We start from the raw sequence: 14,472 nt of genomic DNA, 5'->3' as shown, positions 1-14,472 counted from the left end.
AACAGTAGACGGGACATGCAACAGACACAGGTAGTCGTTTGATTTCGCCAAGACGGCTATTCAATAGAGGGTCCACGCAGATTGACCTGGTCTTTAATGTAGTTATCATAAAGCCATTGTATAAATAACCCAAAGAAGCAAGTCAGACACTTGTACGTATCAGTTGCTTCAGCAAAATTTCAGCGATCCGGGAGGTGAGTGCAGGTGTATCCAATAGGGATATCGAGTCCTGATATTTGCCTCATGACCAAGTGAAACATTAGTCGAAACTGGTAGACCTCAGATTTTTTTAATATATTCGGAACTGGTGGTTTATTTTTTCAGCAAAGTAGTTGTAGCACAGAAAAATAAGTGTTCAACAGTTACGGTACTATTTGAAATTAACTTCCAGTGCTACTCACCCGGTAGGAGTGACAAGTTTCTACCAGGAAAGAGGATTCATTATCAGTCCTAACAAGGAGGGCAGACGGATGTTATACTTGCGTGGAGTGACGACGACGCTGACGAGGGTGCGTGGCAGGTTCTGACGCAAGTAGTCCAGTGTGTCTATCAGATCCTTCCGATGGTTCTCCGCAGCTTTCTTCGCAGTGTCTCCGTAGCAGACGTCCAGGCAGAAGTCGTTATCCCCCACCATCACTGTCACTAGCTGTGAAAGATAAAAAATGGCGTCATATTCATAAGATCATTTAAGAAAATTGCAGTAAAGATATGGTTTCCTGAGACTGTCATTGTAAAATTAACTGGAATTTCCGTCGGTGCTTGACACAACACATCAATATTGGAACCCACTTGTCACCTGTTTGACATTAACTGGAGTACATAGCTAGTATAACCTAAGTATTTATTCATGAAATTATTCCACTTATTATACAAGATTTTGTCCCTTGATTGAACTACGGCGATATCTGACCGATATTAATGTAATATTCGGTAGAAGTTAAAATTTCGATAGCGCAATGGAAAATATGAAAGGGTCTTTAACATGTGTTTATGTAATGCAATATTACGCCAGAGACCTTCAATCACTCTAACACAATCTGAGAGCATGTGTGTTTTCTCTTATAAACGAAACGCATGCGATACAGATGTAGGTCGCACTTCGTATTCCCTAACACCTGTTTGCAAGAAACGTGAATCAGAAATGCTACTCTCAGCACGTGTCTCAAATTCCTTTGCACTGCAAACCTTTCTAATGCTAGTTGTAATACACATACTAAGAAAGGAAACTTTTGTCTGCTAATGGCCGTTTATAGTGACAGTATTTTTTGCTGAAGGCAGAACGTATTCGGTGAATTGAGCTCGCGTCAGCTACGAACGTAGACAACTGATAGTTGTGCTCGTGGCGTAAGCAGGCTGTTTAGGTTTTTATGTTGGTAACGCCACGTAGCGCGCTGTATAAAAATTATTGACTGCGCTGTGTGCAGTCTGTGGCTGGTTGGACACACTGTTGAAATATTCACTTGTGTAGTGTTGGGCAGTTGGATGTGAACAGCGAGTAGCGTTGGGCTGTTGGAGGTGAGCCGCCAGCAGTGGAGGATGTGGAGAGAGAGATGCCAGAGTTTAGAGAGGTTGCACTTGTGTACGACAAAAAAAGGAAATTTATAAAGATGGATGTCATGAATTGATAGATATATATACATGATGACTTTTGAACACTATTAAGGTAAATAAATTGTTTGTTCTCTACCAAAATCTTTCATTTGCTAACTATGCCTATCCGTAGTTAGTGCCTTCAGTAGTTAGAATCTTTTATTTAGCTGGCAGTAGTGGCGCTCGCTGTATTACAGTAATTCGAGTAACGAAGATTTTTGTGCGGTAAGTGATTCATAACTGTATAGGTTATTGTTAGTCAGGGCCATTCTTTTGTAGGGATTTTTGAAAGTCAGACTGCGTTGCGCTAAAAATGTTGTGTGTCAGTTTAGTGATTATCAAAATAAGTAAAGAGAAAACTGTTATTTACAAGGACTTTTGCTCAGCTGTTTGAAAATCAAATAACGCAGAAGTTTACCTGCACAGTCTTTCATAATTTTTCAAAGGGTACGTTACAGTGGTAATTTAGCGTGACAAACACAAAATTTTATAAATAACTTTAGGATGAAATAATTAAGGAGAAGATAGAAATAAATTCATGTTATTTTTTCAAGGAATAAATATGAAAATTCAATGAGAGTGTTACACATGTCCTCTAAGCAGAGACCACTTAAGAATACAATTCCTCGCATTATCAAAAACATAACAAAATAATCCCACATATTCTCAGATCCCCTTGATGTTATTAAATGAATGGGAAAATAACGTGAACCATGACCATACACAAGCATGATTTAATGAAAGACCAATATTCATCCATGAACAATAAACAAAGAACAAATCTAACCTTGGACACAAAGTAACACACCTTCAGAACTGAAAAATCGTGTAACACTGTATTACGCCAAAGCAAGCTAGCAAGCAATGCGCTCAACATTCATTTCTAGAATGTTCCTGCTTCTAAGCTGACATCTAGGCAAAAGACAAGACACAAGCGTCTGAAATTAACTAATAGAACTATGTTGACTGTTGGTGGCCGCTACGCGTGATTGATCAGTACGGCTCCATGTTCAAAGTACACGGTGCAGATATGATTTCATTATGCAGCCTAAGATATGACTTATCGTACGAGAGAAGTGCGTAGAATATTTGCACCATGCTAATGATTTATAGCTCACGTAGTGACATGTAAATTGAAATACGTTTCTAACTGCTAGCTTTCATTATTATATAGGAACTGCTTTACTGATGCTCTATAAAATACTATTTGTTAAAACATCATTTACTAAATATTGCAGTTGTCTTGTATCGATAACCCCTCCCCAGTGAGCCGATAGGTCTCAATGCAAGTAGCTTTGGTATGTGGATCGAGTCAAGTAAGTAGTAGCTGGTGCCTTTATGAAGTAACCGTGTACATAGACCGTCAACGTATAACGCTTAAACGGTCATTATTTGAGTCTGTTTTGTATCAATTGATACTTAAAACCGTAGAAACAGGAATTGGTGTTTCATTTATGTTTGTGCCTGTGAGGCGTTATCTAACTAATGTTTACCAGGTGGAGTTTAATCAGAGTATATTATAAAAAAAGGATGAATGTATCTTTGTATATTCCACATCTCCTCCTAAATTAAATGACCGATTTAAACCAAAGTTGGTACTCATGTCCCTTAGTGTCAGGCAACAATTGCTGTGGGAGTAATAACAGCCTAATTATCATAATTCAAAAGATATGACGTCATAAACAGAGATTCGTGGTAAAATGCCGCTTCATGTGTGAATTTTTAATAGATTTATTCTTTGCTACTAAGACACCCCTACAGTCGAGTCAACTGAAGGCAGCGCTTCTAACAGATTTCAACTATGGAAGCGCGAACGGCTGTAGGCTGAAACAATAGCTGTCCATTGATCCAGGAAGAGGCGTTTCCACAGAGACCTTTAAAAAATCGCGTTGTAGGCACGCGAAGCAGCTCCGCCCAGAGTTCGGAAACTGTCAGGCATTATGTTGCTTAATTTGGATACTGTATTTATACATATGCACATTATGCATATATCTCTGTATGACTGTTTCATAATTTCAAAGGAGTTTTTATGAATAGATGGAAAACATGGTTATTTGTTTTATATGAGAAAAGTAGCAAAATTAATACCTGAACATTGCTGGGTTTGTCAGCTACTACACACCTGACGACCTGTAGCAGACAACCACGTCATTATGTGAGCCGAAATAACGGGATTAATGCTATAATGGACAGTAAATTTACTGGAAAGTGCAATAACAGTGTTTAGTAAAAGTCTGAATCTTAGTAAGTATCTAGTGTTCCGAAACATTTTCCTAAATTACACGAAGCGCTGACAGTTCAGCGAACGTTGCGCACAAAGGGCTCTTAATAACTTTTAATAACAGCAACCATGTATTAAAATATGAGCAAATGGGTATATAACTGTGTTTATTCAAGCAATTCATCAGTTTCCTTTTAATCTGAGGCTCGTAACTTTACCTCGTGTGTATGCTCAGTCCTGCTCTGTATGTGTCCGTTTTATTGCAGTGTACGGTCACAGCGGCTGGGAAGGACAACACGAACATTATTTGTGGGCGAGACGACGTCACATGGTGCAAGTAAATGCAATTGATCACGTGTTGTAACATGTTCATCGTGATACTCAACAATGGGTCAAGGACTAGCTATGTGGGGCGCTAACATCCAGATCATAAACAAACAATGTGTCTGATAGTAAGCAGAGTGAGTGACAGCTGGTCATTCAGCTTAACAATACGTTTTGCCTTTCGTTAAATACCTATCGCTTCGTTTAAGAACTTACAGCAAGGTAATTCCTCCATCACAGTCATCCATGGAATAGAGATGAAATGCTATAATCGCTAACGAACTTTCAGGACACGTTTTCCCTTGCTTGCAGTCTAGGCTAAAAGTTACGACCAGACCCTAAATAAAAGACGAAGAAGAAGGAAAGATGATGATGATGATTATGACAACCACTACTGGTTGCGATGATTCATGGGAAAAAACACTGAAACATTTTAATGTGCCAAATAACAACATTTTTGTGTGCTACTTGATGTGAATATGTCTATATTATGTTGATTGACTGAAACTGTACAGACACTATAACTAAATTATTTTTAAAAAAAAGCCAGAGGTGTTGATTATTTTGGGCAGAAGGAAGATTAAGTCTAACGTTCAACAGCAAGGAGGTCATTAGAGAGGGAGCACATTCTGGAACTACGAAAGAATGGGAGACGTAATCACACGTGCTTTATCAGTGGAAAAACCTCAGCAAGTGTCTTAAGTAATTTAGGGAAACAACAGAAACCCTAAATCTAGATTGACGGGCGTGGATTTGAATCACAGTGCCCTCTTATAAGGCCGATTGTATCTCATCGGGTTAGCCAATAGCGATGTCGTTGCAAGATGCCACATGTACAACAAAAAAAGGGTTACTCTTTAGCAAACATGACCGTCAGAAACTTTCCAACACAGCACATACTCGCCGGTCTCACAGAACATTATCACAGAATCTGACAAATCTATGCGGAACCTGTTCACGAAGAGGTGGACTTGCTCTCGAATCAGAGTTGACCTTTTCATGTCTTGCGTCTCCGCTCTTCCTCGTCGTCTCCCATTCTAATTATTGTATAATTATTGGTTGTCGTTTCTCAATCACATTTCAGTAAGCCACTTCCTCATTCATATGCCACCGTTCAGTTCTCATGTAGAGGCAGCTTAATTCTTACGAAGTCCGGTCTGTTTGTAACGTGCGTATTATGGCAACTAAGTTAGCTCAAACATTTTTTCTTTGAGAAATCTTAACCATTTGCAGCCGAGTCTGTTTGTTTCTTCGTCATTATTCCAGAGTATAATATATATAAATGAAAACAAAAATTGGGCAAAACTGATGTGGTTTTCACGATGTTACTGCTTTTTAGTTATATATTCAATTGATCATTTGAGCAGTTCTTTTATCTAAATCACGTGGAACCAGTCAATTCTCAGGATATGCATACGTGATTAGATCGTGAGGACATCCTACAGAGATGGGGAGACTATTTAAATGAGCTATATGGCACAGATAACGAACGAACAACTCTAGAATTTGAATCCGTGAACACTACAAATGATGACGAGAAAGGGCCAACAATCGTAATGGAATAAGTAAAGAGTGAAATAGCTGAAATTAGAAATGGGGACTTTATAAGTAGAGATAGAATACCAGGAGAAATACTACAGTATTTGAATTAAGAAAGCGTAACAAAAATATTGAGGTTATGTAACAAAATATATCAGTTTTGAACAGCCAGAGGATTTTCTAACAACAGTAATGATTCCAATACCAATGAAACATGGAACCAAGAAATTCAGTGAGCTGAGGACAATTAGACTCATTCCACATGCAGCCGATGTTACGTTAAGAGCCATTAATAAAAGACTGAAAAAGGTAATGGAAGAGAAGCTGGCTGAAGAACAATATTTGGCATTAAAGTAAATACAGACATAAGAGGTGCAATAAGACTCTCGTGAATTTTGGGAGAGATCTTGATTGAAAAAGGTAGAAACTTATAAATGTGTTCACAGATCTTGAAGAGGCCTTTCATAAAGTGGCTTTGGATAAGCTTGCAACTATATGATGGAAAAGAGTAGACTGAAAAACCGGACGACTTACAAACTCATTATATTTTAAGCAAAAAGCATAAAAGAAAGTGAGAGGAGAATTTACCAACTGGATAGAACTAGGAAAAGGAGTAAAACAAGGCTGCGGTCTGTCTCCTACCATTTTTAATCTATACGTAGAAAATATGATTGTCCACTGCCCATTAGATGACAAGGGGTAAAAACTGGAGGAAGAAGAATTTAGTGTTTGAGGTTTGCAGATAACATGGTCCTCCTAGCGCATAGCAACAGGTCAAAAGGAATTCTACGATATAGTGGATATCATTGAAGCTAAAGGAAAGATTTATGGAATGAAAATGAACACAACGAAAAACAAAAGTAATGGCATAAGGAGAAAATAAAAAGGTAAATATAATGCTGAATAGAGAAGTCGTAGAATGTGTGCAAATCTTTAAACACCTTGGAAGCAGAATAGAAGCCGATTGGAAGAGCAGCACAGAAATTAAAACCAGAATAGCAATTTATAAGAGAAGAAGAATTTTCTGCAACAATATGGAGACAGATTTAAAGAACAGGCTAATGAAATGTTTTGTGTGGAGTGTCTCCCTGTATGGTGCTGAAACGAGAACAATGAACCAGAAAGATAGAACAAGGCTGCAGGCTTCTGAAGTGTGGACATGGCGGCGGATGGAAAGAATAAGTTGAATGAACAATGAAAAATGAAGAGGTACTGAGAAGAGTGGAAGAGCAAAGACAATTACTGTATGTAGTGAAAAGAAGGGAACGAAACTATATTGGACATGTATTAAGAATCAAGGAGGGGTTTATAGTAGCAGCCTTAGAAGGGTATGTGGAAGGAAAAAGGAGGCGAGGGCGGAAGAGGTTTCAGATCATTGATGATGTGTTGGACGGCAGCGCATACACCGCCATTAAGGAGGAAGCGATGGATCGCAGGAAATGGAATTGCGAAGGACCTGCTAATACAGCAGAAAAATGATGAAGATGATAGATGATTAGTGTTAACATTCATGAACACATTAATTTTGAGACCTATTCATGAAACCACATTTTAAAAAACGCAGACATCCTTCTAGGTAGGGCAACCACAGCTATGAGTAGTCATCTTCGGCATTAATAAACCGATTCAGATGTATTTAGTTGTTTTGTTATTAGATCACTAGCGGTTTCGGTGAACATACATAGCACTCATATTTTAGTCACATGCTCATCTGAAGACGTGGCTTTTAGTTCCACGAAACCGGCAGTAATCTAATAATGAAGGACTAAATAGTGCTAAAGCGGTTTATTAACACCCAAGATGATGAAAAACAATGGTTTTGCTACTCGATTACAGTGTGAATCATATTAATTTTAATTATGAAAATCTGAGCCTATTTTGGAAGGGAAAACAGTTTTTCATATTTGTCACGGTAGTTATCGGCTCGGCCATGAAGGAACCGCATTTGTACATAAATGCTTGGTCCTACTTTAAAACAAGAACTATTACCTTATCGCAAGTAGGCTTCCTCTCTTATACGTATCATTAATGTGAAACAATTTTAAAAAGTGATCGTAAGTGTTCATACGTTGGCAGCTGTCACTTACAGCTGACAGCCTGTCAGCGTCTAGGAATCTGAATCATGTAATTCACCATTAAAAGTACACAAAACCGGTCTCATCTAAATTATTCCACAGAATCACCAAATCCTTCACCTTCTGTACATTGTGACTGTTTTCATAAATTTTATGCACGGCGGAAAGCGGTATTTAAATTGAAATCTGCCGAACTTAATACTTTACAAGTGAGAAATTTTAAAGCAATGTCACGTCTTAAAAGCTACATCGAGTGGTGGTCCTTGAACACTACAAACCCGATGTCGCATTTTATTCTTATTTACATATCTATTCCTCAGGTTCTTTGGGACCACGTAAGCCAAAGCTGCTAGATCGTGGAACGAGCCAGTAGTACATAAGTTACAGAATGATTATTTAAAAATTTATTAACAAATAAAAATTGTGAGTGGATATACGAATAAATAACACAGAGCACGTAAAATTCTCAAGTACTATGTGGAGCCCATGAACATACTAAGGGTTTCCGACAAGAAAACTTTTCCATTTGGATTTGAATGTTTGGGGCTTACCGCTCATTCTTTTTAAGTTCTACTAAAAGCTGAAAGCTGTGTGTTAAACTGCACTTTCATTTATATATGCAGTTTGATTTTCTTTAAGACGTGAACTGGTCTTTGTAATATTTAGCAAAGATATCCTGTAATCAGTATCGATTTGTCGAACAAACTTTTGCGTTCGCTATTTGTGGCGTTGCTCTAGTGTGTTTCTGCATTGTGTTTCACTGCAATATCGTATTTATCCACCAACACCAGACAAGCGCCTTTCAGTTAAACTATTTTCCCTGTACGGTATATACATAATGGGTTTACGAGTTCAGGTTGTAGACACATGGTTGACGACATCTTGCTTCTGTCCGTGAGTCGTGCTCGGATAACCGAATGGTAATGCGACCGCTCGCGGTAGGCGGGAAATCCGGGTTCAAGTCTCAGTCTGGCACAAGCTTTCATGATGCAGCTGATGGTTGTCCATATTCGCAAATGTGAAAATGTTTCATGTACATCTTAGAAACCCTTGGGTAACAGAAGAAATATTGAATTTAACTGAAGAAAGGAGGAAATATAAAAATGCAGTAAATGAAGCAGGCAGAAAGAATACACACGTCTCAAAAATGAGATCGACAGGAAGTGCAAAATGGCTAAGCAGGGATGGATAGAGGACAATTGTAAGGATGTAGAGGCTTATCTCACTAGGAATAAGATATATACTGCCTACAGGAAAATTAAAGAGACCTTTGGAGAAAAGAGAACCACTTGTATGAATATCAAGAGCTCAGATGGAAACCCTCTCCTAAGCAAAGAAGGGAAAGCAGAAAGGTGGAAGGAGTATATGGAAGGTCTATACAAGGGTGATGTACTTGAGAACGATATTATGGAAATGGAAGAGGACGTAGATGAAGATGAAATGGGAGATAAGATACTGCGTGAAGAGTTTGACAGAGCACTGAAAGACCTAAGTCGAAACAAAGCCCCGGGAGTAGACAACATACCATTAGAACTACTGACAGCCTTGGGAGAGCCAGTCCTGACAAAACTCTAACATCCGGGTGAGCAAGATGTATGAGACAGGCGAAATACCCTCAGACTTCAAGAAGAATATAACAATTCCAATCCCAAAGAAAGCAGGTGTTGACAGATGTGAATATTACCGAACTATCAGTTTAATAAGTCACGGCAGCAAAATACTAACGCGAATTCTTTACAGACTAATGGAAAAGCTAGTAGAAGCCGACCTCGGGGAAGATCAGTTTGGATTCCGTAGAAATGTTGGAACACGTGAGGCAATACTGACCTTACGACTTATCTTAGAAGAAAGATTAAGAAAAGGCAAACCTACATTTCTAGCATTTGTAGACTTAGAGAAAGCTTTTGATAATGTTAACTGGAATACTCTCTTTCAAATTCTGAAGGTGGCAGGGGTAAAATACAGGGAGCGAAAGGCTATTTACAATTTGTACAGAAACCAGATGGCAGTTATAAGAGTCGAGGGGCATGAAAGGGAAGCAGTAGTTGCGAAAGGAGTGAGACAGGGTTGTAGCCTCTCCCCGATGTTATTCAATCAGTATATTGAGCAAGCAGTAAAGGAAACAAAAGAAAAATTCGGAGTAGGTATTAAAATCCATGGAGAAGAAATGAAAACTTTGAGGTTCGCCGATGACATTGTAATTCTGTCACAGACAGCAAAGGACTTGGAAGAGAAGTTGAACGGTATGGACAGTGTCTTGAAAGCAGGATATAAGATGAATATCAACAAAGGCAAAACGAGGATAATGGAATGTAGTCGAGTTAACTCGGCTGATGCTGAGGGAATTAGATTAGGAAATGAGACACTTAAAGCAGTAAAGGAGTTTTGCTATTTAGGGAGCAAAATAACTGATGATGATCGAAGTAGAGAGGACATAAAATGTAGACTGGCAACGGCAAGGAAAGCGTTTCTTAAGAAGAGAAATTTGTTAACATCGAGCATAGATTCAAGTGTCAGGAAGTCGTTTCTGAAAGTATTTGTATGGAGTGTAGCCACGTATGGAAGTGAAACGTGGACGATAAATAGTTTAGAGAAATAGAGAATAGAAGCTTTCGAAATGTGGTGCTACAGAAGAATGCTGAAGATTAGATGGGTAGATCACATAACTAATGAGGAGGTATTGAATAGGATTGAGGAGAAGAGAAGCTTGTGGCACAACTTGACTAGAAGAAGGTATCAGTTCGTAGGACATGTTCTGAGGCATCAAGGGATCATCAACTTAAAATTGGACGGCAGCGTGGAGGGTAAAAATCGTAGAGGGAGACCAAGAGAGGAGTACACTAAACGGACTCAGAAGGATGTAGGTTGCAGTAGGTACCGGGAGATGAAGAACCTTGCACAGTATAGAGTAGCATGGAGAGCTGCATCAAACCAGTGTCAGGACTGAAGACCACAACAACAACATCGTCGGAAGGGTCGAGGCGGGAGGTGGCAGCGTTGGTGTGTAATATTTTATTGTCATTCCCTTGGTGATCCCACCTTACTGGAAAGCACAGTGGATGAAACCAGCTGAGAAGTACACCACATAGTTTGGAGCGCGAGCCGCACATCGCTAATAGGGTATGAATTCTGGCTGCGACCTGGGATGTGACTTCACGCGATGCCACGGAAACTCCGAGGGCGGACGGAAAGGGGCGTTTCAGAGCACACGGATTTATCCCAAAATATAATATGTTGTGCATAGCTGCTAGCTGACGACACATATACAAGGAAAAGCCCTGACTGACTGAGTCATCATCACCCAGCCCAAACCTTAAAGACAGAAACCTGAAATTTGTAGCGGCTGTTGATCTTACACTGTAGGGATCGTGAAATAAGGAGCTGATCGATATTACAATCCTAAGGGAGTGAAGTAGGGCATGAAAGGCTGTTTGAATATATGTATTTCTTTAATCTATGCTTCAACATTTTTGGAAATTGAAACACTAAGGGGGTAAAATAGTGGATGAAAGTTTTTTTTAATGAATCATTATTAAAGCACTATGGTGGAAATCGGTATTTCACTTCTCGGTTAGAAATTAAAACAAATACTTGTTTCATTTTTTTCGGAAATTTAACCTCTAAGAGAGTGAATTAGATGACGAAAATTTGTAGGCAAATATTTCTTTATGAAAGCATTTTTCAAATAAATATAAGAAAATTTGTTTTCGGCTACTCGGTTAGAAATACAAAAACCACATGTTTCATTGGTCTTGGAAATTCTATCACTTAAGGGGGGAAAATAGAAGACGAAAATTTTTATCGAAATATTTAATTACATAATTATTTTTAAACTAAATCTCAGAATATTTGTATTTGGCTTCTCAGTTATAAATGACAGAAATGCGCGTTTCATTGCTTTTTGGACATTCATCCTGTAATAGGGTGAAACAGGGAATGCAATTTTTACGAAAACATTCCTTTATATTGAAGCGTTTTTAAAGTTAAATCTAGTAAAATTGGTATTTGACTTTTAAAAAAATATGTTTTATGGGATGGAAGTTTCTAGAAAAATATCACTACAAGAGATCAAAACGCAGAATTAACAAAGACCTCCGACTCCAGTTAACAGATTCGCTTTTTGGTCAGAAATATATTCGGAAAAGAGATTGCTTCTATGACCTTAATTAGCGTGGAAGTTTAAAAGATATTGCCATTTGTGAACAAAACTGTGCAGAACATACGGTCTACGTCATCTATAAGAACTAAGTTTTCCGCATCGGCACTACCGTATAAAAATTTCTTGGACTTATTTCCATTTACTTCTGTGTAAAATCTCAAGCTTTCGACCATTACCACAATCAACTTCGTCAGGAGTAACCATTCCTGACGAATATGACGGTGGTAATCGTCTAAAGCTTGATGTTTTACCTAGTTTTGATAAAGGATATCATGTAACTTGCCAAGTACACTACTCATCATTACAATTGCTACACCACGAAAATGACGTGCTACAGAAATTTAACCGACAGGAAGAAGATGCTTTGATATGCAAATGATTAGCTTCTCAGAGCATTCACACAAGGTTGGCGCCGGTGGCGACGCCTACAACGTGATGACATGAGGAAAGTTTCCAACCGATTTCTCATACACAAACAGCAGTTTACCGGCGATGCCTGGTGAAACGTTGTTGTGATGCCTCGTGTAAGGAGGACAAATGCGTACCATCACGTTTCCGACTTTGATAAAGGTCGGATTGTAGCCTATCGCGATTGCTGTTTATCGTATCGCGACATTGCTGCTCGCATTCGTCGAGATCCAATGGCTGTTAGCAGAATATGGAATCGGTGGGTTCAGGAGGGTAATACAGAACGCCGTGCTGGGTCCCAACGGCCTCGCATCACTAGCAGTCGAGATGACAGGTATCTTCTCCGCATGGCTGTAACGGATCGTGTAGCTACGTCTCGATCCCTGAGTCAACAGATGGGGACGTTTGCAAGACAACAACCATCTGCACGAACAGTTCGACGACGTTTGCAGCAGCATGGACTATCAGCTCGGAGACCATGGCTGCGGTTATCCTTCACGCTGCATCACAGAAAGGAGCGCCTGCGATCATAATGGTATGGGATACCATTGGTTACACGTCTCGGTCACCTCTTGTTCGCATTGACGGCACTTTGAACAGTGGACGCTACATTTCAGATGTGTTACTACCCGTGGCTCTACCCTTCATTCGATCCCAGCAAAACACTACATTTCAGCAGGATAATCCACGATCGCATGTTGCAGGTCCTGTACGGGCCTTTCTGGATACAGAAAATTATCGACTGCTGCCCTGGCCAGCACATTCTCCAGATCTCTCACCAACTGAAAACGTCTAGTCAATGTTGGCCGAGCAACTGGCTCGTCACAATACGCCAGTCACTACTCTTGATGAACTGTGGTATCGTGTTGAAGCTGCATGGGCAGAAAAGCTGTACCTGTACACGCCATCCAAGCTCTGTTTGACTCAATGCCCAGGCGTATCAAGGCCGTTATTACGGCCAGAGGTGGTTGTTCTGGGTACTGATTTCTCAGGATCTGTTCACCCAAATTGCGTGAAAATGTAATCACATGTCAGTTTTAGTATAATATATTTGTCCAATGAATACCCGTTATCATCTACATTTCTTCTTGGTGTAGCAATTTTAATGGCCAGTAGTGTATTTGTGGAGTGAAATGAAGGGGTATGTTCGTGACACACAGACTACGTTTAATGTATCGTAATGAAGCTGCGCGACTTGTGCAGTCACAGACGCTTGCGGAGTGGGCCAGTGCCAGTGTACGTGCCTTCCAGTGCCTGTCGAAGTCGACGGCAGGGTGCGCGCGCATGCGCCGGACAAGCAGCCTGGCCTGGAAGGGCACGTCGCGGCTCATGGCGCCGCCCTCGGCCACGTTGAACTGCGACGCCTTCTGGTGCGAGAGCGCATCGTGCAGCGAGAAACCCACCAGCCGCGGGTTGAACTCCTTCAGGATGTTGGGCAGCGTCAGGAAGCGGCGCCAGCTGCCCTCGCCTCCTGCAACATCCCCGTTCTGCTCTAGAACCCTATTTGCGGAACTACAATGGTGTGCAAAACTGAAGGAAAAAATAATTTTCTCATGATGTCTGTCAAGTAACGTAGCTCAATGAAACGTGGACAATACATACAAATATCTGCAACAGTATAGTAACGGAAAGACGCAGTAATTACATAGAAACCAGCGTGCTTTATGATAGCTCCATGGAGACTAGAAGAGTCGGGGTGTTGTTATTATCTGGGTGTGTGACCACCACGGAGGGAAATACATGATCTGCAACGAGCAACCGACCGAGGTGGCCACGCGGTTCTAGGCGCTGCAGTCCGGAACTGTGCGATTGCTACGGTCGCAGGTTCGAATCCTGCCTCGGGCATGGATGTGTGTGATGTCCTTAGGTTAGTTAGGTTTAAGTAGTTCTAAGTTCTAGGGGACTGATGACCTCACGTATTAAGTCCCATAGTGCTCAGAGCCATTTGAACCATTTTGCAGTGAGCATCTATGCTGGCCACAAAGATGGTAACGATTTCTTGTACTAGGGCTTTCCATTCCTCCGCCAGCACGGCTGATAGGTTCTGGATGGTCGTTGGTACATGTCGGTGGGCTGCAGTGCATCTTTAACAATGCATCCCATACTTGGACGATGGTATTCAAGTCGGGCAGCAGGCAGGCCAGTCCATTCGCCGA

The 14,472-nt window shown here is 40.3% G+C and overlaps 1 protein-coding gene across 1 annotated transcript in view; it reads right to left on the bottom strand.

The window, feature by feature from the left end:
- The window catches only part of LOC126415503 (phospholipase B1, membrane-associated-like), a 153,444-nt gene that overhangs the window by 35,265 nt on the left and 103,707 nt on the right, over positions 1-14,472 (bottom strand). Inside the window, exons 4-5 of the mRNA XM_050083434.1 lie at positions 13,557-13,787; positions 484-642 (exon numbers count right to left, since the gene is read on the bottom strand). Of these exons, the coding sequence (XP_049939391.1) occupies positions 484-642; positions 13,557-13,787 (390 nt within the window). The remainder of the gene's footprint in view (positions 1-483; positions 643-13,556; positions 13,788-14,472) is intronic.

This window comes from Schistocerca serialis, chromosome 1, assembly GCF_023864345.2.
Source record: "Schistocerca serialis cubense isolate TAMUIC-IGC-003099 chromosome 1, iqSchSeri2.2, whole genome shotgun sequence".
Lineage (NCBI taxonomy): Eukaryota > Metazoa > Arthropoda > Insecta > Orthoptera > Acrididae > Schistocerca > Schistocerca serialis.
This window is presented reverse-complemented; position numbering and strand designations above follow the sequence as displayed.